At 44.3% G+C, this 24,902-nt stretch overlaps 2 protein-coding genes across 2 annotated transcripts in view; both read right to left on the reverse strand.

Annotated features, from left to right (window-relative positions):
• Window positions 1-4,036: 4,036 nt before the first annotated feature.
• On the reverse strand, window positions 4,037-4,978 carry LOC102008778 (olfactory receptor 1361-like). The gene has a single exon (XM_005391854.1). It carries the CDS (start codon window positions 4,976-4,978, stop codon window positions 4,037-4,039), a length of 942 nt encoding a protein of 313 aa, XP_005391911.1.
• Window positions 4,979-18,862: 13,884 nt separating this feature from the next.
• LOC102009114 (olfactory receptor 1F1-like) overlaps window positions 18,863-24,902 on the reverse strand; it is a 24,317-nt gene continuing 18,277 nt past the window's right edge. The window contains exon 2 of the mRNA XM_005391855.2: window positions 18,863-19,813. Within this exon, the coding sequence (XP_005391912.2) occupies window positions 18,863-19,813 (951 nt within the window). The remainder of the gene's footprint in view (window positions 19,814-24,902) is intronic.

Below are 24,902 nucleotides of genomic sequence, written 5' to 3' on the forward strand. Positions count from 1 at the left end.
AATTATTAAAGTATTTTTATTCTTCCCTGTCACAGGGAATTAGCACTGATAAAATTTAAACACATTTTCCTTTTTTTCCCTTTTTCTCTAACGAGAAGCTAGAACACAGTGGAAAAAAAAAACAAAAATAAAAGATCCATTATACATGATAAAGTTTTTAATTAATTAAGTTTATTGATACCTAAAATGTATACATAATGATCACATTCATTATAGGGAATCTGTGTCTGTACATGATACAACTTGATTCTTTTATTCCCAGTCCCCTCCCCTCCCTTCAGCCCCTCTTCCCTTCCCTAATTACAGAAGCTTTGTTTCCATCATTTCCTTCTTTTCTCATTGTTTTCTTTTCCCTTCCTTTCCCCCCATGATAAATTTTTGAAGTAATGTCATTTCTGGAAAAGAAGCTTGTCATCTGTTGAGCTCTTGAAATAATTGTTCAACTACTTGTATTTACTAAAGAGATTGTTAAACATTTAACAAAAGAAACACGTAGTCTGGGCAAGGTGGGGCATGCCTGTAATCCCAGTACTACAGAGGCTGAGGCAGGAGGATTGGTATGAGTTTGAGACCAGCCTGGTCTACAAAATGAGTGCAAGACCAGCCTGAACTGCATAGCAAAACCTTGTCTCAAAAAGACCCCCCAAAAAAAAAGAAAGAAAGAAAAAAAAACACTACATGTTTATTTTCTTGATTGGAAGACAGAACTAGAGTACCTCAGAACTAGATCTCAGGAAAGCACAGAGCACAATTTTCCTCTAAACGCAGGCAGGACACACCATCATTTCTTGAGCACACCATTGCTTATACAGCCATCCCAGTTAGATATGGGAAGAGAATACACCAGGCTAGGATCATCTAAGCAACTGTTGCCATTTTAGAGCTAGTTCCGCCAGGCATGGTGGAGCATGCCTGTAATCCCAGCACTCGGGAGGCTGAAGCAAAAGGATCATTGTGAGTTTGAGGCCAGCCTCAGCTACAAAGTGAGCTCAAGGCCAGCCTGAATTGCATTGTGAGACCCTGTCTCAAAAAGACAAAAAAAAAAAAAAAACAATAAAGCTAGTTCCACAGTTAGAGACAGTGTTTAAGATGCCAAGTTGATGAATAAATCCACCATGCCTAACACACATTCAGTCAGTGTTTCCACCCCAGGTACATTAGTTTCTCAGTGTTTCTACATAGTCTCAAGTTCTGAGGTCACCATGGTTTCCTAGCTATACCATCCTACACCATCTCTTCTATTCTATCATCCTAATTAAGTAGAAAGAGATGCCTAGGATGTCACAAAGACCCCGTGTGTGACTCACAAAGCACAAACCTTAGTATTTCTATTAGATTTGCAATATAGGCCATAGCTTGTAGAGACAAACAAAGGCAGAAGCATTGTCTCCTAGACTTCAAACCTTGGGAAGCTTAAAGTAGCAACCATTAACATGCACAGAAATCACCCGGCAGTGTTGTTAAATGAAGTTTCTGGTGCAGGAGGTTTGGGATAGAGACCAAGATTAGGAATTTTTAACAGTCACCCAAGAAATGCCTGTCCTCGAGCCTTACTTTGAGTTACAAGATCTCTTAGTCTACTTTGTGTTTCTATAACAGAATGTCTGATGCCATGTGAGGTATGAAGAAAATGGGTTTATTTTGCTCACAATTCCACAACCAGAAAGTTCAGAAAGCATGGTGCTGCCATCTAGTGAAGAACCCTGGCCATGTCACAGCATGGTAGAGGGCACAATGAGAGTGTGTGCAAGCGTGATAAGCAGCATGTGCAAAAGAGCTGGTGTGGGAAGAGAGGGAGCAAGACACCCAGCAAGGGTCTGGTCCTGGTCCCCGTCTGAATGTCAGCTTCCTTCCGCAGTGCAGGTGGCTGGGCCTGACGCTATCGGAAGAAGGAGCCAACTTGCTGGAACATTGCAGGTCTGTTCTTAGCCCTACCCAAAGTTAAAAAAAAAATAGGAGGCAAAAACCGACTCTTCTTACGAAGAGTTATACTAGCTTCTGAGATGAATATAATTATTATGTATCACAAACTTATACTAATAAAAAAAGAAGTTTAAAAAAGAAACTGACTCTTCTTTCCAAGAGAAAACTTTGAATCAATTCTTCCTTGACCAAGTTTTTTTTATTTTGTTTTGTTTTGTTTTTGTCTTTTTGAGACAGGGTCTCGCTATGCAGTTCAGGCTAGTCTTGAGCTCATTTTGTAGCCCAGGCTGGTCTTGAACTCGCAAAGATCCTCCTGCCTCAGCCTCCTGAGTGCTGGGATTACTGGCGTGTGCCACCACACCTGGCTAATTCTTCCTTTTAACACAAATTAATATATGACATTCATGAGCCTCAGGCATAGCTGGCTCAACTGGACAAGTGAGTTTGGGATTCTCTGCCTCCAAGCAGGAAACCTAGGACTCCATGATAAGTAAGGTCAGTGCAACAGGGTGGAAATAACTAGACTGTGCCCCCATGCCCAACCCTGCTGTTGAAGCACTCCCACTGGGATGTGTGGAAATGCTAATGGATGCAAAGTTCTGTGAGCCAGATGCCTGCTGCTCTGTAGGGTTTATACTTGTGGGAAGTTGACCCACTTGAAGTTAGGAAATTGACCAAATAACTTATAATCCACGCCATCTGTACTATGAAATACCAAGCAACCATAAACACCACATTATAAGGTGTTTGAAGCCATGGGAAATGGGAAAATCCAACATTGTAAAAACAGCTTAAAGTCAACTTTGGTTAAAATTATTTTTATATATTTAGCAGTTTTACATGATACTTTAATTTTCTTCCTTATATTTTGTGAAATTTTTTACAATGTGTAAATATCCTATTGTGATTCACAAAATAAAATTTTTAAAGCCTCTTGCCCAGGTAAGTGTGTCAAATTCAAAGATGGTGGTCACGCACTTACCTATTCACTAGAAGTGGGCTGCATGTGTAATTTACTGCGAGCCAAGCTTTGGGCAGGGTACTCAAGGTGTACAGCGTCTGTCCGTGAGTCCTGAGCATCTCACACCTGCAGAAAACGAGGAAGGAGTGGGGACAGGTTGGGGGCAACAAGCAGAATAGACAGTATGACATGTTCAGAGTGACTCAGAGGAATTTTCTCGGGGATCTCAAGAGGCGGGTTGGAAATCTCAGCCTAGAAGAATTGGCAAAGGCTTCAAAGAGCAGGAGCCATTGACTGAAGTCCTAAGGATCCAGGGAGGGTTTGCTTCCCAGGCAGAGAAAGGCAAGACATCCTTGACAGAGAGGAGAGTAAATGTGGATCTTTTCCTTCAAAATCAAAGGCACATCTTGTGCTAAATATATCACCCTGAGGCAAGGGAGACAAATTGGATGATGAAGCACTAAAAATTATGCGTGCTCTCAGGATCCTGTGATCCTGAATGAGGCTCAAGAATGTGAATTCTGGCCAAAGGACCAACCTTCTCAGCACAAGGCTTTGGCCCACAGAGAGCTTCCAGTGACTGTCTTTGAGCCACACTGGATTTATTCACATTGGGCCTCAGATTCCTTGAGGGTTTCTAGGCTCACTCTTCATCAAGAGCCATAAAGGACTGCAAAGACTAGGATGATCAGCTCAGCAAGTACATTAGAACCGTGAGGAGATTAATGGGAAAAACAGCAATGCCCAAATCCCACGCAGAGATTCTGGTTTAACAGGCTGAAGTTTGGCCACGCATCCATATAGACAGTTTCAAGTGTCCCCAGGTGATCGTAACAGGTACCCAGGATTGAAAACTAATGCTGGCAATTCTCAGAGCATTTATTAAAAGGGAAGAGCAAAATATGTGTGGCATGTAAGCTTTCAAAGTGGTCAATGAGAAAACTTGTCTTTTCCACAAAAGTTTTTAAGATACAGGAATCTTAAACAAATATCATCACATATTTGGAGGAGCAGGGTCGTAGTTAAATCAAAATTCATGGATAAGTACATACTGAGCATAGCTATTCTAAGTTCCTTGCAGAAACTTCCACATTACATTTCAGTGAGTTGGCAAAGATTCCTTTGCCTGGAAATGACAGGTCCATGGCACCTTCATCGGTAAGAGAATATATTTCTGCTGACCACTTTTCTCAGAGCTGCTTTCAAGTCTCTGTTCCTCAGGCTGTAGATGCAAGGGTTTAGCATGGGGGTCACCACTGTGTACAGCACAGTCGCTGCGGTGTCCTTCTCAGCAGAGTGAGAGGATGCAGGGTTGAAATACACAGCAATGATGGTGCCATAGAAGAGGGCCACCACCGCCAAGTGGGAGCCGCAGGTGGAGAAGGCTTTGCACCGCCCCCTCGTGGAGGGGATCCTCAGGACAGCACAGGTGATGCACAGGTAGGAGGCCAGGATGCAGACAAACGGGGTGATCATGATCAGGGCACCCTCGGTAAGAATCATCATTTCATTGAGGTGTGTGTCTGAGCAGGAGAGTCTCAGGAGCGGGCTCACGTCACAGAAGAAGTGGGGGATCACATTGTCTGCACAGAATGAGAGCCGAGCCATCAGCAGGGTGTGCAACAGAGCGTTCAGGTTGGCGACCACCCAAGAGCCAGCCACCAGCAGAACACAGAGCTGACGGGTCATCTTTGTTGTGTACCGTAAAGGATGGCATATGGCAACAAAGCGGTCATAGGCCATCACGGCCAGGAGGAAATTGTCCATGTCAGTAAGCTCAAAGAGAAAATACATCTGCGTGAGACAGCCAGAGAAGGAGACGGCCTGGCTGCCAAGTATGTGATTGGCCAGCACCTTGGGGACAGTGGTGGAGGAGAAGCAGATGTCCACGAAGGACAGGTTGCTGAGGAAGAAGTACATGGGGGTGTGCAGGCGAGAGTCGGTGCTGATGGCCAGGACGATGAGCAGGTTCCCCAGGACGGTGGCCAGGTACATGGTGAGGAAGAGCAGGAAGAGGAGCTGCTGCTGTTGGGGCTGCCTGGAGAGGCCCAGGAGGAGGAACTCGGAGACGCTGGACTGGTTCCGGCCTCCCATGGGACTGAGCCCAGGTGGATAGAGGACAGAGAATTCAAAACCCAGACAGGATGGTTAGGATATGACTGGGCTCCAGGAAGGACCACATTTGCAGATCAGTTGACAGAATTGCTAAAGAGGTTATGGCCACTCCACCCATACATTCAATTCTGCCACTTAGTTCTGATGCTTTTCTTACTTGAATCTGTGTGTCTCCGCTTATACCTTTCTAGTCTCCCTCGACCTCAGATCTACCTGGCTCCTTAGCAGCTCATTGAGAGATAAGAGAAATGGTTGATTATTACTGGGTTTATCTCAATGACAACCAATGGTTTTACAACTCTTATTGTTATTTCCCATATTTGAAAGATGTAGCAAAAGAGGTTCCTGTAAAAGAGCTTCACATCAAATATTTACTCCACTTGATATAAGCATACCTGGGGAGGTTGGTGCTATCACTATTCATTGCTCTTTCCTGCTACACACTTGGCCAGTGCTTCTCTTTATCATAGCAGTTAGATTATCTTGGAAACACAGGCAGGTCCTGAGTAAATACGAAGCTAGTGGTTGTGGTCTTAATGTTCTGTGTAAGACGGATGTTTGGGGCAATCACGGAGCAGCCATTGACAGGAGCGTCTTTGACCACTGGGGCCAGACTCCCTAAGAGCCTCATTACAGGCAAGAGAATAATTTGCAACTATTTTTTTGGCCCCTTTAGACCATATAATGATGACAAAGAATATCACTGAAGTTTTGATCTAACTCTTGGATCAAAACTTAAAGCTATTAGAAATGAATCTATATTAAGAGAGACAAATCCTGGAAAAAATCCCTTGGGGCTTCAAGGCTCATCACCTTGGTGATCTGGACCTATGCCCACAGGTGTGGGTGGAATTGCGGGTCTTATTTCCTCTTTCTCTGCTGAGATCAGAGAGTACCCTGTGGTTTCTGTGTAATCTTTGCTTTCTTATGTCTGGTCATCTTCAGAGAAGGTCAGGGATGCCATATCTCCTCCAGATAGAAATGTTAACAGTATATGCTGGGCTTAATCCATGAACATGTTTGGGATAAAAGGTAGCCAAATTCTAAGGAAGGATGGCTCCAGAAAAGCCCAATGTGCTGTGGTTTATAAATTCCAGCCCTCTAAGGTAGATACCTTTTGGAATGTCTTTCTGACTTTCTTGGCATGGAATCTCCTACTGCACGTGGTCTCGATGTGGTGGGGCCTCAGGAAGCCGTTTGTGCTACATCTCATCCTCCTAACTGTGCTCGGACGGACCAGACCATTTGGTTGTAGGATCGAAGGGCGGCCAGTTCACATTACTACGTGGCTTGTACAAAATGTAGAAACCCAACAGTCTTCTGCCTTCCCCATTCTTATCTGAGTGTTACAGTGAGATTCAACGAGACAGGTACCCATGAGAAGCCGAAAATGCAGGAACAAACAAAGCTTTATTGAAGCACTCGACTAACACCACTGACCAAGAGTCAGAAAAACAAGATATTGGTGACCAGCAAAATTTGTACTGGGTTTTTATACTTCTACAAGTAACCATGGTAACCATATTACATTTAGGAATTTTAACAAAAATGCCACATCATGGTCACAAGGTTTACATTTCCCAGGGGTTTGTTAGTATGGTTAAATTTTAGTTTACCTACAGTTCGTTTTAACTATTTGTTTCTCATTTTATAGCTCTGTTCTCCTTTTGCTAGCTATCAGGGAAGAGGTGGAGAATTGAGTTCATCTAAAGTTTAAGTGACGTCTAAAATGGGGTTACAAAAACAAAATGGAGTCTCTCCTGTCCTATTATGAGAAGCAGGCCGGGGTTACAGAAGCAAACACAAATAAAGGAGAACATCTTATTTGGAGAAAGTCCTAATGGTTTCCTACTTCTGGCTTTGAGTCATTTTCTGATGACTGGCTGCATTCCATCATGTCTCACTCAGGTGAAAATAAGGAAAACGAGTGTGGCTAATTTCAGCAGAAGAGGTTGTACTAAAAAAAAAATACTGAAGCTGAATTTGGTGGTACAAGCCTCTGGGAGCTGAGGCACGAGGATCTTGAGTTTGAGCCCAGCCTGGACTTCATAGTAAGACCCTGTCTCAAACAAAAAGAATATTGAGTCATCCATGGATGAGTAGATAAACAAATTGTTCAGACATATAATTTGGGACATGGTCAGCAGTGATGTCTGTGATAGCTGCATCAGAAATGTAAGGCACATCACCTCATGCTTGGTGACCACAGCACCAATGTCCTCACTAGCTGGTGCTGAGCTACGAGTAGGGATCCAGACCAGATGAGGGGACTTCTTAGATTGGATTTCTTAAATCTCCAACAGAATATAATTGTGTGTGTGTGTGTAGCTTTGCATTACTCAGTGAAATATCTGAGGCAACTAATTTTGTTTTTGATTTTGTTTTTGGGGGGTATTTTTTGAGACAGGGTCTCACTTTGTAGTCCAGGCTGGCTTTGAACTCACTATGTAGCCCAGACTGGTCTCCAACTTACAGTGATCCTCCTGCCTCAGCCTCCTGAGTCCTAGCATTACATGCGTGCTCCACCATGTTTGGTTTAGCTAACTTTCTAAATATAAATAAAAGCTTCAGTTAGCTCCCTGTTTTGGAGGTTCAGGGACAGGACTGGAGGAGCCCCCATTGATTTGCCCTCTGGTGAGGCCAGTGCGTGGTGATGGCAGCAGCACGTCAGAGCAACCAGTCATATCGTGAGCCAGGAAGCAGAGAGAGGAAAGGTGAGGTCTCACGATGCTGTTCAAGGCCATGTCCCCAGTGGGTTAAGGACCACCATGGGGTTCCATCTCCTCAAGGTCCACATCATCTCCCAGTAGCCCCAACCTGAAGCCAAACCTGTAACATATGGACTTCTGGGGGACACTATCCATAGTCAAACTGTTATCCTGGCTTTTGATTCTCCTGGCTTTGAATGTATGGCTACACCAAAATGTCATCAGGGAGCTCCTTCTAAAAGTGGCTCTCCAGTTACCAGGTTCTGGCTTGCTCCCCTCTCCTTCTGGAAGTGGATTCCGGGTTCTTCTCATCTCGAACAAAGAGTTGAATGAAACTAGCAAAAAGCAGTGGCAAAGTTCACTTGAAAAATTTAAAGTGAAGAATGAGGGAGAAATTGGCTCTACAGAGTGAGCCTGAGCTGAGTAAAAGACGAAAAAGCCAGAGAGAACACCATAGAGAAAGTGGGGCGGGCTACAGTGAGGAAAGCCAGACAGCAGGTTCTTCTTGGCATCTGTGTCCTTTTCCACTGTCCAAATCTTTAGGAAACCCGCGAGAACTTATACATGCGGGTCCTGAGAGGCAGTGCTGGGATCCCACGCCTCAGGCTGACATCAGGTCTAGGCGATCCTATTAAAAACTTGCTCAAGTTCTCCCAAGAAATCCACGTGCAGGGCTTTGGGAATTATTTTGTCCATGTGTTCCAGTATCTTTGTAATTAACAGGTCATGCCTATTTCCCCAGCCAGCTTTACCACACCCTAATCTCCTAATCAATACTACTGGGTGGGAAAGAGAGAAGGAGACAGACAGACAGACAGATAGACAGATTGATTTTAAACTCTGAAGAATTTGCTCATGTAATTGTGGAGGCTCACCAACTGAGGAATGGATAAAAAAAGATGTGGTATTTTTATACAATGGTGTATTACTCAGCTATAAACAAAGATAAACTTGAGGCTTTTATAGGTAAATGGATGCAACTACAGGCCATACTCATAAGTGAAATAAATCAGACTCACATTGTCTCCCTAGTGTAAGAAACTGAAAGAGTAAATAAAATCTGAATGGTACAGTAGATATTGTGAAAGGGAAAGAAACTGCTCAAAAAGAAAGAACAACTGGGATGAGGGAAAAGAGAAAAGAAAGAAAGAAGGGGAAAAATATGTATGTGTATATATATATATATACACAAGATAGCTAAGATAATTGTACTACTAATTTCTATTGGTTTATTGAAAGAAACATTTAATGTTTAATTGTTTGATCATTTTTATATACCTATATCTGGTTATCTGAATAACCACTTTAAAGATAACAATATGTATGTAACAACAACTATTGTTAATTTTCTATCACCTTGTTTTGAAATTCTGTATTGTTTTTGTTTTTATGTTGTTTTGTTTATGTCTTTGTTTTTGTTCTTTTCTCTTTAAAATTAAAAAAAAAAAAAACAGCTGGGTATGGTGGCACATGCCTGTAATCCCAGCACTAGGGAGGCTGAAGCAGGAGGACTGTTGCAAGTTCGAGATCAGCCTGGGCTACAAAGTGAGCTCAAGGCCAACCTGAACTGCATAGTGAGACCTTGTCTCAAAAAAAAGACAAAAAAATATAGTAATTGTGGAGGCTTGGCAAGTCCAAAATCTGCAGGGTCTATCAGCAGACTAGAGACCCAGGAAAGAGTTGATACTGCAGTTTGAATCCAAAGGCAACCTGCTAGCTGAATTTTCTCTTGCACAAGAAGTGGATATTTTCAAATGATTGGAAAAGACCCACCTACATTATGGAGGGTAAGCTGCTTTACTAAAGAGCTGCTGACTTAAATGCCAATCAGCTTGCTACCACCTGTCCTCCTGCATCCCAAAAATCTATTTCACTGCAATTGCCCAACAATAGAAAAAGTTCTCATGATGGTTGGTCTCCCTTTCTGTGTGTCAAAGGATGGAGCAGGTGTATCTAAGGAGGAGGGCCTGCCACTTCCCTTATTCTAGCTGAGAGAGGGTTTCAGGAGCAGATGTCTGATGTATTTACTTCTCAGGAGAAATAGCCTCTCTTCCCAACAAGAGCCATAGAGTGGGGAATTCATAAACATTGAAAGTGAGTTCACATGTCCACTGGCATCATCTTTTGGCTTGGAACATTAACATATACAACTCACCCCACTGGAAAAATACCCTCCTGAAGAAGCTATGCTGTGTACTAACATAATGCAAATATCTGCCACATGACTGAAAGCCCCACTCACCCATGTTCAAAAGAGGGTCCTTTCAAACTCTCATAAGGTCTCCCTCCAGGTCCTACATCAGAACCTCCCTTACTCACATCCAATCCCAACTTCGCATTCTGTCCTCTCTGAACAAATCTTCAAAGTCATCCACCATCATCATATCTGATGTTAAACAGGAGAGAAAGGAAGAAAAGATGAAATTAACTGATAAATATATACATGGCATTGCAAGGACAAAATGTGGGAAGATAGACAAAAAATAAAACAATTTCAGATGACAATGAATTGCTTCTGATGCTGACTGAAGGAAGTAAAGCCCGAGGGGAGCTATTCAGAGATCTTGAGACAATGGGGCCTTGTGGGAGGTCCTCACCGTACTGGGGACAGGCCCTTGAAAGTGCAGGGACAGTTGGAAGGGGAGATAAGCAGGGATGCAGAGTAGGAAGTGGTCGACATAGCATGGGACATGGCAGACTGTGCTAGAAAAGACCACCTGCTTACTAGTAATTGCCCTATGTGAAATCTTTGCAGGTATGGAACAATTATTTTTAGGGACCAGCTTGCACGGATTTACAGAAACCCCCAAACCCCATGACCCTCAGCTTACCCCAGCAACAAAGGCTAAGACCCCAATAAGCATAGCACCCCTGTAAGAATGGGAAGAGCAAGAAACCCATGCTGAGACGCTCGAGTTCTCCCTGCCAAACACTTTTACTGTTCGGTAGCTTTTTCTCCACCTTCGTCATCTTACAAATAAAACTGTGCTTCACACTACTTTCATTTCTGAGTTCCTCATTCTCTGCTTGAGGGTACTCCGGCTTTGAGTCAGCCTTGCCCCATTCCTGCATTCTTTGCTGGAGTGAGGGCACAAAGCCAAGAAATGGGGGTCGTGCCAAGGAAAACCCCTAGGTCCCCAGGCCTCCACCGTGACACTGTAAAAGGGACTGTGGAACCTCATCTTTCCTCTCTCTCGCTCAGCAGACACTAATCATGTGTACAGCTGAATGCTGGTGCTGAGTATGTACAAATACAGTCCTCTTGCAGGTTGGCTTCCATTCAAATGGGGCTTCTGGAATGGAGACTGGCTTGTGAGACCTTCGTTAGGAAGAGCTCTTGCAAGCAATAAGAGGAAGGAAAAGGAAAAGGAAGAAGAAAATTTGGGCAGAAGTTGGCTGCAATACCTCAGCACACCCTCGGGGGCAAGGAAGCTAAAACTGCGCTTAGAGTTGCTCAGCTGGAGCGTGGGAGCTGGGCCGTTCAGCCCTTGCACCGATCCCTCGTTGGGAAAGAAGGTGTGACATTAGGTCAACCAAGACAGTATCCAGACTAGCCTGAAAGCTGAAAATCTTCTACCAGCAACCGTGCCAGCAGCCAGGAGAAATGTAAAAGGGGTTCGTGAGAAGGGGTCTTGGTGGCTGTCTCAGCTGTGTCACTGTAACAAAATACCTGAGAAAATCAATGTGAAAAGGAGAAAAGATTTCTTTTGCCTCACATTTGCAGAAGCTTGAATCCAGCATGACTTGGACCTGTCACTCTGGACCTTGGGTGAGCCAAACTCGATAGTGGGGAGCGCATGGGAGAGCAAAGCACAGATGGAGACAGAGCGAGGGGCTGGGCCCCGTGTTCCCTTCAAGGACCTGCCTGCAGTGACCTCGCTTCCTTCTGCCAGATCCCATCTCCGAACGCTTCTGTCACCTGCACCAGCACCATGGGCTGAATGAATAAATGAATGCTTGGGGGTCCTTTAGGAGCCCACCACTGCCTGGGAGCCTCACAGTACCCACCAGTTCCTTCTCAGAGTGTGTGGCAGCATAAAGGACGTGTCTTCTGCTGCCCTTGGGGTAGGTGCAGCAGGCGAGGAAGGACTTGGGTTGGATCTTACACATTATTAGGTAGTTTCCACAAAAGGAAGATGAGAGTCGGGAGGGAAATGTGAGCCCATACTCCAGGCAAAGGGAAGCAGTTGAGTCCATAAAACAGCCTGGCCTCTTAGGGAAGAAGCAACCCTGGAATTAAAGCAGAGTGTAGGACAAGGACGAAAGATGGAGTAACAAACAGGTCCCATCATGGCAGCCTGTGGACAGGGTAACCCCACATTCACGCTTCTGCAGAACAGTCTTGGTTGGTGTCTATTGTCCTAGCCTACCTTTACTATCTCCCTCTTCTCTTCTCAAGAATATTCTTATTTGAGTGACAAAAAAGTGTCATTTCTCAGCCCTTTGACAAAGATCAACTGTGGAAAGACAAACATATTAGCTCTCTAGTTGAGTCATATTAAAAAATTTGGATGTTTCCCCTGAGCCAACAAAAGTACACACCTTCAAATATTATAACCAGAGGAGTGACAAGAACCAATATTCATTTTACAAAGGACACTGGCTGTGGTGTGCAAGAGGGAATTGACTAAGGGAAACTCCATGGCCAGGGAGGTTTTGTAGGAATGTTGCAAGAATTTAACAATAACAGCTGGGTATAGTGGGGCGCACCTGTAATCCCAGCACTCAGGAGGGTGAGGCAGGAAGACTGCTTCGAGTTCAAGGCCAGCCTGGGCTACATAGTGAGTTCAGCACCAGCCTATACTATATGGCCAGACCCCATCTCACAAAACAAACAAATCAAGAATTTAACAACAAAAATTAAGCCCTGAAAAAAAAAATTAAACTCTGAACTGAGGCAAAAAGTCAGGACAATGAGAAGGAAGATTTGTTGAATGGTAAGGGGACAGTATGTCAGCCTTAGTTGTGCATGGTGAGTGAATCCACAGTGATGCTCGGGTTCTTCCCAGAGTTACTCCCTGGTGTGTAGAAATAGGGTGAAAGTGAGAAGGGTGTGTGTGTGTGTGTGTGTGTGTGTGTGTGTGTGTAGCTCAGAGATGATTGGTCCCCTTTGAACAAGTTGTGTTTGAAGCCCTATAGGACATCAGGGTGAAGGGGGCCCTGGAGTCAAATGTTTGGGGTCTGTGGCTCAGGGAAGGGTCTGGCTGCACAGGGTTTAGAAGTCACCAGCACATAAGTTTATCTAGAGCTGTGCACGTAAGTGCAGCTGTCCAGGAAGAGAGTATGGAAGGAGGAGAACACCCAAGAATAAAACTCATCAGGACAAAAACAGAGTCATAGAAGGAGACAGGCCAGCAAATATGATCTACAAAGAAAGGTGGGAGGGGCTGGGGATTTAGCTCAGTGGCAAAAGTACCTGCCTGGCAAGTGCAAGGTCATGAGCTCGATTCCTGGTACTGGAAGAAAACCAAAACAAACAAAGAAAGGTGAGAGCCCGGGAGCGAGAAGATAGGGGCATCTCAGAAGCCAGGACCTGAGTCTCAAAAAGAACAGTATCAATAGTGCATTGCCATAGCAACAGTGCATAGGACCCTCCCCAGCCACCGCAGCTTACAAAAGCAGCCACTGGCTCCTCTCCCACGCGCAGGGCCCTGAGCTTCAGTCGGGGTCACCTGGGATGGCACCAGGCTGCAGGCTGCCTGGCGCTGGCCTTCTCAGGTTGGGAGCAGCTGAAGCTGGAAAGTAATTACGCGTGCAGAGCAAAGCCCGAGAACACCGGAGCTCCACGAAGCGCATAAACCAGCCGTTGTAGCTTGTGAACTGATTGCTGGACAGGGAGGCTGAAATTAATCCACTCTCGAGGGTATGAAATAAACGCCCTCCCGTTCTTGGGCAGTTCCCCTTCTCCGCTCAGAGAGAGAGAGGACCTCCGCCTGATCCCAGCTTTTTGTCTCTTGCCCACTTTTTCCTCCTTCCCCGCCGTTCCTTCCCGGGGGTACAGTAAGAACCCAAGGGGTCCTTATATTCTCCCATTCCTCCGGGTCTCTGGATGGCGGAGCTTAGACAGCATGTTCTCCAGCGGGGGGCGGGCGCGGGGGCGTGCAGAAGGGCGCAGCCCACCGCACAAGGCGCTAGCATTGTCACTATCTCCCACATCCCCTCCGCCAAGTCACGAGTCAGAAGGGCATTTCGTCTGCCCCAGATACCGCAGAAAGAGCCTAACTGGGAACAATTTTATTATAGGGGAGTGGAGGATTGCCAGCCACATTTCAGTCCACTGCAAGAACTAAGTGTTACATGATGACCACGCATCCAGGAAGGGAAGAACTGCAGAACATCAATTACAGTCTGCAAAATTGTTTCTTTTTGTTTGTTTGTTTGGTACCGGGAATGGAACTCATGACCTTGCGCTTGCCAGGCAGGCACTGTGCCACTGAGCTAAATCCCCAGCCCCAAGGTTGTTTCTTAAAGAAAACACCATACTCTGGTTTCTCTTCAGCTAAGTATAAATCTTTCGCCTTTTAAAGAAAACAGCAAATGATACTTTCAATGAGTGATAAATTCAACAGAGCTTGGTAGCTAAGCCCATCAGTCGATCAAGGCTTAGCTGTTCTTACTGTTGAGAGTCTCCTCTCTCAAATTTTGTTGGAGGACGTTTGCCATGCACAATAGTGATGTTTGTCTTGGGAATTGGATGCACACAGCATATCTTAATCATTTCCAGTCCCTTTCCTCCCGTTTTACCTTCCCCTCCCCTTGTGCCTTCTTATTTCCTATCATCTCTGTCAGAGTCCCACTAACAATTAAAATGTGAAAAAAAACACCTGAAAATATTCCAAGCGCAGAATAACTTCAATTTTGTGAATTCAGAAAAGTAGTGGAAGATTTATATCTGGATGATATAACAAGACTTTAAGTTATGTCTTTTGCTTTTATCTCCCATCCAAATGTTCTGTGATGACATATGTTCTCATTCATATTCACACACATACCATACACATTATCACCATCAACAATAATAAAGGAAACTCATGTTGATGCCATAAATAAAATCTTCATGATGAATGTTAAACCAAACATAAGTACAGTGAAAATATTTAAAGGAAAAAGACTGGAAAGGAATGTACACAAAAGTATTCTTAGCCAGACGTGGTGGCGCACACCTGTAATCCCAGCACTCTGGAGGCTGAGGCAGAAGGATCGCTGTGAGTTTGTGACCAGCTTGGGCTACATAGTGAGTTCAAGGCCAGCCTGAACTGTAGAGTGAGACCCTGTCTCAAAAAAAAAAAAAAAATTCCTGGAGTTTTCACTGAGAAATGAGTTTTTAAATATTCTTTCTTATTTGTAACTTTTTGCATTTTCCAAAATATTTCTTCCAACTATCATTGTCAAAAAATGTGAAAAGCCTTAATTTACTTTATTTTAATTTTGGTGGTACTGGGGGTTGAACCCAAGGCCTTTGTACTGAACTATATCTCCAGCCCATCTTTTATTTTTTATTTTGAGAAGGTATCTCACTAAGTTGCCCAGGCTGGGCTTGAACTTGCAATCTTCCTGTCCCAACCTCCCAGAGTGCTGGAATGATGGGTGTGCACCACTGCACCCTGCTAGAGTCTCGGATTTTACTCTGCCTACAGGTAGACAAGTGAGCCTGCGGCTTCACGGTGGCAAAGAACACAACACTGTTGGGCTAGAAACAGAGGACAGTTCATTAGAGCACAAGCGGTACTCAAAACACCAGTTGTTTGTTTCTTTGCTGGATCCCTGGGCCCTAATTTCCACAAAATAACATGAAAAAGGCCAGGCAACATCAGTATACACTGTAGTCCATGGTACAGAGGAAACTGAATCTTTTATAATTATAATTAAGATGACCTAACATTGCCAGGGAAAACTGTCTTTATTACACTGGTTTGTAAAATCCTGTCCACTGCTACTGAAAGGCAAACAATTTCAGCTGGGTGTGATGGCGCACACCTATAGTCCTAGCACTCAGGAAGCTGAAGCAGGAGGATCTCCGAGAGATGAGGGCCAGGCTGGCCTACATAGTGAGTTCAAGGCCATCCTGCACTACATAGTGAGACCCTGACTCAAAAAACAAACAACAATATCAAAAATATTAACCAAAGAGTGCTTTAAGAGGAAAAAAAGATTAAAGAGGACAAATCATTCTGCTACTAGGAGGTAAAAATCCACAATGACTATATAACATTCACAAACATCTATGCTTTCCCTAATCCAAAAAAAATCAAAAAGTAAAAGCTATTAACATGTAGAAAGGAAATAACTGAAATGTTAGTTATTAGAGTTTACAAGTTAAGTAAACAAATCAATAAAAAAAACGGTGAGTTTCTGAATGTTATAATCTTCATACATGCCTATATGAATTCCATTTTATAGAAGCTATATGATGGTGAATTTTTTTTCCTGAAATCTATTTGACATAAAGAGACCCCAATGACTCAGGGAATCTCAAAGGAAGAAAGGTGAACGTGAACTAGAGTGTTATCTGGCTGGACTCAGTTGGGCTGGAAGCTCTGGTGCATGTATCCACCCATCATGGCCCAGAGTCAGATTTTAACAGCAAAGAGGATGTGATTGCAGAGAGCTGTGACCTGATAGTGCAGCCTTCAAAAGGGATATGGGTTATGGGCATCGATACTGTAGCAAACAGGCCACCATCCAGCGTTAGGAGGTTCATGATGTGTAAGCAACTCTCCCAGTCATGCCAGTGAGTGCATCTCTCTCTCCCTCCCTGCCTCAATCTCTCTCAATCTCTCTTCCTCTCTCTCCGTGTCTCTCTCTCCCCTCCCCCTCAGATAAAGCAGGGCTGGGTGACTCTATTGAGTTCTGAAATGCTCTAACACCAAGGGGGAAGAGCTGAACCCTGATAGTAATGGACCGAAATAAAGATGAAATAAAGGAAAGATGGCATCAATGTTTAACTGAAGCTGGAGAAATAGGTCACCCAGGCTACCTGTGTCAATAGGGACACAAAGGAGAAAGAATACAAGAAGTGAGCAGTAGTATTCTTTCTTTCTTTCTTTCTTTTTATTTATTTGTTTGTTTGCTTGCTTGCTTGCTTGCTTTGGGTTTTTTTGAGACAGGATCTCACTATGTAGCCCAGGCTGCACTTGAACTCACAATGTAGCCCAAGTTGGCCTCAAACACACAGCAATCCTCCTGCCTCAACCTCCCAAGTGCTGGGATTATAGGTTGCAGTACCATGCCCAACTTTTTTTGAGACAAGCTCTCGCTCTGTAGTTCAGGCTGGCCTTGAACTCCTGGCGATCCTCCTCCCTCTGCCTCCTACGTGCTGGGATTTTAGGCATGTGCCACCACACCTGGCAAGATTGATAATTTGTTTTAAATAAGCAGAAAGTTTAAATTCCTTCTAAAGTAAGAATGTCTAAATTAAAAGTCAAAGCAAATTCATTTATCCATTTTTTTCTCTTTTGTTGGAGTTATTATCACCTTTGGAGTAGGAGCAAAGCCAGACACTTGGAAATACAAAATGAGTACTTTGTATATCTTGGTCTAGGGTCCCACAGTCTGTGGAAGGTCCTTGTGGAGGAGATAGACTAAGTTAAAAAAAAAAAAAAAGAGAGAGAGAGAGAGATCGGGGAGAACAGAAGAGGGGGCCCAGCGGGTTCACGGAGAAGGAGGTACCACTTGACTTGGCTCTTGAAGGTATGGGTGGGAGCGCTAGTCAGAGAAGAACGCTGGACTGCTGGTCTGGGCAAAGGGAACAGCAAATGCTGATTTACTTCCCTGATATCAAAGGTCTGACCTTAAGTTCAGGCAGCCCATGGGAAGCTCCTGAGGGGGTCCCACACCTCTTCATTACTCCACCTCTTAGTACAGGGCCACATGCCCCTCGGGCCTCTGAGCTGCCTCCACACTGCTATTATTCCTCACTTTAGTCCTCATGGTTCACTCTGCTGTCCTCTGATTTGAGTCTCAAAACTGATTGTGTGTCAGCCACAGCAGCACATGCCTGTAATCCCAGATACTCAGGAGGCTGGGACAAGACATCACAAGTTTGAGGTCTACCTGGGAGATTTAGCAAGACGTTGTCAAAATAAAAAATTTAAGCAAGGATTGGGGCTGTAGCCCAGTAGTAGAGGGCTTGTCCAGCATCTGTGAAGCCTTGGATTCAATCTCTAGCATTCATAAAAAAGAATAAAAAGAGAAACACTAATTTTGTTTTATAATTGACCATTATTGAAGACAAAGAAAGACAGCCGAGGCAGCCTTCTGCCCTGATGGCTGCACATCACAATCACCTGAGATGCTTTTTAAACCACTCAGGGTTGGGATCCCACCTGCAGAGCGTCTGATCTACGAGAGGTGATCAAAAACTATAGTAAAAGTTTAACCTGTAGAAATGCATTATAAGGGCCAGGAGTATTGCTCAGCGGCACAGCGCCTTGCTTGGCAAGCACAAGGTCCTGAGTTTGATTCCCTGTACCAAAAGTAAAAATAAATAAATAAATAAACAAACAAACAAAAAGGTTTAAAAAATGTATTATAGCAAAAGACACATCGCCGAGAACGATGGGTAAGTGTGTGAAGCAAAGGGGGGTATTCTGAGGGGGATGAATGGCAATGTGTCTTTTACTGTAATAAGATTTTAAAATTTTAAACGTTCACCTTATTTTCAAATCAAACTGTGTTTGCTCTGTATCAGGGCCTGTACACTAGCTTCGTGGGTGCTTCCGGTATTCAAATACATACGTATTATCCAAACAGACCATTTAAAAGGAACAACCTGCCTTGGGTGGAAAATAACCCCAAATTTAGCCCTTGAAAGAAGTCTTGAAGTGAGCGTGGTGGGACACTCCTGTATTTCCAGAACTTGGAAGACTGAGGCAGGAGGATCATTGGGATTTTTGAGGCCAGCCCAGGCTACATAGTGAGTTCAAGACCAGCCCAGGGTACATAGCAAGACCCTATCTCAAAAGAAAAAAAAAATCTCATTGTGTGATATATACAAAGGGCATGAGGTGACTCAGAGCCCATTGGGAAATGAGGTCAGTTACCTTCCACCTGCCCTGGCACCGATGTCCCTTGTTTGTTTCCACACCGCCATTTACTGCTGCATCATACTCAGTTCGTGAAAAGAGCTTAGGAACAAGATTCAGTCATGATTCTCTCAACCCCTAAAAAATATTCTGCCCACCACTTTTCTCAGAGCTGCTTTCAAGTCTCTGTTCCTCAGGCTGTAGATGCAAGGGTTTAGCATGGGGGTCACCACTGTGTACAGCACAGTCGCTGGGGTGTCCTTCTCAGCAGAGTGAGAGGATGCAGGGTTGAAATACACAGCAATGATGGTGCCATAGAAGAGGGACACCACCGACAAGTGGGAGCCGCAGGTGGAGAAGGCTTTGCACCGCCCCCTCGTGGAGGGGATCCTCAGGACAGCACAGGTGATGCACAGGTAGGAGGCCAGGATGCAGACAAACGGGGTGATCATGATCAGGGAGCCCTCGGTAAGAATCATCACCTCATTGAGGTGTGTGTCTGAGCAGGAGAGTCTCAGGAGCGGGCTCACGTCACAGAAGAAGTGGGGGATCACATTGTCTGCACAGAATGAGAGCCGAGCCATCAGCAGGGTGTGCAAGAGGACATTCAGGTTGGCGACCACCCAAGAGCCAGCCACCAGCAGAACACAGAGCCGACGGGTCATCTTTATTGTGTAATGTAAGGGGTGGCATATGGCAACAAAGCGGTCATAGGCCATCACGGCCAGGAGGAAATTGTCCATGTCCACAAACATGAAAACAAAATACATCTGCGTGAGACAGCCAGAGAAGGAGATGGCCTGGCTGCCAAGTATGTGATTGGCCAGCACGTTGGGGACAGTGGTGGAGGAGAAGCAGATGTCCACGAAGGACAGGTTGCTGAGGAAGAAGTACATGGGGGTGTGCAGGCGAGAGTCGGTGCTGATGGCCAGGATGATGAGCAGGTTCCCCAGGACGGTGGCCAGGTACATGGTGAGGAAGAGCAGGAAGAGGAGCTGCTGCTGTTGGGGCTGCCTGGAGAGGCCCAGGAGGAGGAACTCGGAGACGCTGGACTGGTTCCGGCCTCCCATGGGGCTGGAACCCTGGGCCCAGGAGCAAAGACAGGTAAATTCCAAAGCTGGGAAGTGATGGTTAAGATAAGGCAATAGGAAGACTGCAGGGGGTCCAGGGATATAGCTTAGTGGCTCAAGTGCCTCCCTGGCAAGTACAAGGCCTGAGTTCAATTCCCAGTACCAAAAAAAAAGAAGAAGAAGACTGCGGGGTAGTAGGACATGACACTCAGGTAAGGCAGTAGAATTTTGCTCCCTGTGTTTTGACCTGTGGCTGGCATTCTTTGGGCTTCTCTTCCTTCATTAGAAAAAGAAGATAGTTTGAGTTGGTCCGGGGGGTGCATGCCTGTAATACCAGCACTCTGAGTGGCTGGGATAGGAGGATCACCACTTGGAACCCAGCCTGGGCAATTTAGTGACTTAGTGAGACCCCATCTCAAAAATTTAAAATGTAGCCCACTGTGAAGGTCCTGGGTTCAAACCTTACTACCAGAAAAATAAAAATAAAAATAAAATAAAATAAAGAAAACTGAGATACTTTGCTTATGAATACCATAAGACAGCCCTGAAAGGATACCACAAGACAACCCTGACAGGACACCACAAAGATTGGACAGTGAGTTTATCCATCAATCTTTGTATTGCTTGAACTTCTACCATTATGTTAAATTTTTCAGAAGTAACTGTAATAAAACACTACAGAAGGAATAATATTAATAAATACTTCAGTGTTTATAACGAGTACCAGAGAATATATGTAAAATGGTTACCATAGGAACAGACATGTGAGCATTTACCACTGAGTATGTCATCAATATTATTAGTACTGTTACCTGGGTGAAAATGTCTCCACTTCATCATCCCCACCCTGGGCCTGTTACCCACTCCTGGCTTCTTTGCTCTGAGGGTCATATGATGATCAAACAGTGTCTGTGCCCAGAGTGATGGTGATGTGATTGCAGTTGCTGCCTGTGCTCACGACAGAGCCCTTTACAGAGGTCTGAGCAAGGCCTCTTGACTGAGTCTAGACTAACTCGCAAAATTTAAATGGAAATGGTCCAGAGGTATGGGCAGAAACTCAGTCAGTTTGTGTTCCCCCACTCAGGGTCTCAGATAAAGACAAGGCAAACACTGGTCATGACGGGTGGTCACAAGGGACTGCCCATGATCTCAGGACAATTTCAGTGGTGCCACTTAATAGACACTGAGGAGTGTCCCTACAAGGGTTCACTCCCAAGCAGCAGTTAATGATGAAGTCCCACTGTCGACTCTTACCCAGAAAGAACGGCAGTCCTTACTGTCCCTGGAAGTCCTCAGCTTGCTTTATGTTAGCAGATTTTGACCAGAGGTAATTGGTCTGAGGGAGAAGGACTCATTCTTGGGCTTTGAAGGCTCAGCCATATGACGGACCCAGATACAGAGACTCAGCCCTCGGTACAAGAAGGATGTGTGGGAGCGTCACAGGCCAGCTCTTTACAGGAACCTCCATGGCCACTAGGGCCATAGTCCCTGAGAGCCTCATTAGGGATAAGCAGAGAGTAATAATTGTCCCTTCTCCTTGGGTTCCTTGGAATTCAGCGCTAATAAGAAAGACCTGTCTGTGCATTACACATGGTTGTGTAACTACCATGCTAGGACTTGGCAGCACTGAAAATGATACAAGCTTGGGGATGAACACTGCCAACAACGCCTCTGCCACAGAGAGCGCACGGTCCTGTATTTTATTCCCTCCCCCAGCTGGGCTGGCTGTTTGTTGGGAGATAGGTGTGAAGCTGAACAGGCATTAAGAGACAAATCTTAGGTTTTCGCAGACCTGTGCATAGCTCCTAGAGCCATCATGACCGGTTGTATGACCTTGGAAAAATATTAACCACCTCTGAATCACAAAATTTCACCCTCTGTGGAGTGGAGAAATAACAGTCACTGTGTAGAGGTGCAATAACTAAATGAGACACTTTGTGTTAAACATCTCACAACTCCCGAACTCATCAGTGCCCTGGGTACCTCCACTAGGTGAGACTACAGGTGTTAAGTCATATTTGCACGCTTGGCTTGAAGAGAAAAGGAGTTAACTTTTTATAGTTAAATTTCTGAGCAGCTAGCAGATTTGTCTTCCTGTCTTCTGCCAATGGCAGGTACATATTTCCCTTATCTAACCAACTGTACCCCGAATTTATATGTTATCTCAAGCACTCGCTTCCTGAAACTTGAGCTTGCCCCCACCCTGAACCTATTTGCTTCCCATAACCCCAAGTTTGCCCAGAGTTTGAACTTGCTTTAGTATGCAAAATATGATATAGTTTTCTTTTAGGCCAATCAGTAATAATGGCATAAGATATAACCAATCAATAACTGCCAAATACTCTGCTTTGTGTTTCCTGTCAGGTGTCCAAGCTAGACCCTCACCCAGGTAGGAGAGAAAAGCTTCCCAAGCAGATCTGTTATTCACACTTTTGGGAGCACGGCATTCAACAGGAAGCCGGCAGCTTCTCCACGCAGCTCAACCAGCTAGCAGCCGCCCCACACAGCTGACCTGCAGAGAGCTGATTCCATGAAAAAACACAAGAGACGTCGTGCCTTCCAGCACCCCCTATACCTAACACCACCCTGTCTTTCACCTAGCCCTAGACCCCCTGCCCAGAGACCCAAAATTTTGTAACCTCCACCCCTACCTAAACTCCTCTATAAAACATGCTCTTGCCTCTTGCTCAGGGCCAATGGTCTTTTCACCCTTGGCCTAGCCACACCTGGTCTGCAATAAAGTCCTTGCGCATTGCTTAAATTGTGCATGTCTCCACTGTGCCTCAGTTTACCCTAACACTTCCCACTTACAAGCCCCATATAAGCCCTAGACTACCGGAGATTGGCACCTGAAACTTTGGGAATGAATCCCTATCAGAGCCGTCAGTGCAGATAAATCTGCCTCCAACTCCCGGTTGATGTTTTGGTGTTTCAGCTTGCCACTGCAGGCTCTCTGCTCAGTGACCTGTACTCTGGATAAATATAATTTGGAAATAGCACTATATATTTATCTTCATCTGTCAATACTTATTTTTATAAGGGGCCGTAGGAGTCTTTCTTTCTATATTTTAATTTGGGGTTAAGTGAGAAATGGGAGTCTATTTATAGACTAATAAGTCTATTTATAAATTGGTAGAACATGAACTCCAAGGAAAAAAGAGAATGCTTGAGTCCAGTGGGTACCATTCTTCAAGAACTTTCCTCTGTAACTGTTTTGAAGGCAAGATCTGGCTACTGGTGCCTACAAAGCATTTGCTTTTGTGCATTGTAAAGTTCACTTGCATGGATTGATAATATTAAAGCATAATAACATAGAATGAGTCAGAAGGGACAGATGAATCCTTGGAATAGTGTTCTCTGGAAACCATGTGCTCCTCTAGCTAAGCTTCCAACTCGAGTTGGTTATAAGCTGTTTTTCATTCTCTCTCTCTTTCTCTCTCTCTCTCTCTCTCTCTCTCTCTCTCTCTCTCTCTTACTCACTCACTTTCTCACTCTCTCACTCTCTCACTCTCTCTTTTGAGACAGGATCTCACTATGTAGCGCAGGCAACCCATGCTGGCAACGAACTTGCAGTGGTCCTCCTGCCTCAAGCTCCCAAGTGCTGGAATTACAGGCAAGCATCGCCACACCTGGAAAACTGTTTTTCTGATTGTGATGGGTTTTGCTGTTGTTTCTTGGTATATCTGGTTGGTTGGCTTTGGTTTTTGAGACAGGGCGGGCGCTCAGAGCACCCAGAGGAGGGAGGGACTGGGTTGAAAGTCCCACTCCCACTGTGGATTGCTTGGGATGACGGGGCACAGAGCCTTTCCCGGATTTCTGATAGAAACCTTTCACAGAGCCTAATTCTTTGCTAAACTGGTCATTTGTGTTTGTATCATTTTGTTTAGCTTAGCTGGCTTTTTATTAGTGTCTTCTGAAAGCTTCTGGATCACTTTGGTTATTATTTGCATGATCTGCTTAGTTATATCTTCTGCGATCCTGCTGAGTACCTCTGATCTGTTTTTGAACTTCCTCTGCTATCCTTCAGATATGTGGCTTGTGACTTGTTATTCTCCCCCTCAAAACCCCCTACACTGGCTTCAGGGGAATTGGAAGTTTTAGGGGGCATTTTGTTGCCTTCTCTTCTCATGTTTCTATTGCTTTTGTTTGTTTGTTTGTTTTGTGCTGAGGTTTGTGGATGCTTACAGTGTAAGACTTTGTTACTAGTGTAGAGATCTCTTTAGTTAGTTGCTTTTCAGTGATGTAGTTTAGACATGAATAATTACAGTCCTTTGCCTCAGCCCCAAGAGCCGACCACCTCAGTTAGTTTGGAAGGGGAACATTGAATGTAAATGACCCAACACTGAGTTTTCTGGGAGTACCCTGTAGAATTGTTAATGTCACAAAGGTAATCTAGACGTGGGTTTACAGAGAAAACTCATTAATAGCAAAAGTTACGTGACTGCGGCAATATTAAGCAAATCAGCTACAGCAATATCTCCCAAGACAAAATGGATATTAACATGAGGCCCAATTACATATCTTCCTTTGCCCTAGAAAAGAAACCCACTATTATGGTGTAAACATTAGGACAACCCAAGTATTGACGTATAGCTAATATGTACTAAGTGTGACAGTTATAGCTCTGCTTATGGTAGAAAAGAATTCAGCAGTAATTTTAAAGAGTTAACTACCTAAAGATCAGTAATACCTTGTGGTTATATTATTAAAGATATTGGGGGTTACGGATGGGAAAAGGCAAGAGGAAAATTTTAAAACTCTAAACTATATGATATGAGAAGAGGGAGACAAACGTGGTACAAAGGGTTCTAGTGAGGAGCAGAAAGATGTTTATAGAGTTATATACAGTTAACAGAAAAAACTGATGGGGAGTGCTGAGAGAAAAAAAGAGTGAAAAATAAAGGAAAAAAAAAGAAGAAAAAAAGATATAAAGCAAGGGAAAAGTCCAAAGGAAAACTTCTAAACCCCACATAAACTGTTGAAGAAGAAAGAAGAAAGAAAAAAACACACTCACAAAAAAGAAGAAAAAGAAATTTCTCTGTGATTTTGAACATGTGGTTTTCTTCTAAGATCTACCATTCCAGGCCAGTGTTCAAGTTAA

This window comes from Chinchilla lanigera, unplaced genomic scaffold (assembly GCF_000276665.1).
Source record: "Chinchilla lanigera isolate Chin_1 unplaced genomic scaffold, ChiLan1.0 scaffold00041, whole genome shotgun sequence".
Taxonomy (NCBI): domain Eukaryota; kingdom Metazoa; phylum Chordata; class Mammalia; order Rodentia; family Chinchillidae; genus Chinchilla; species Chinchilla lanigera.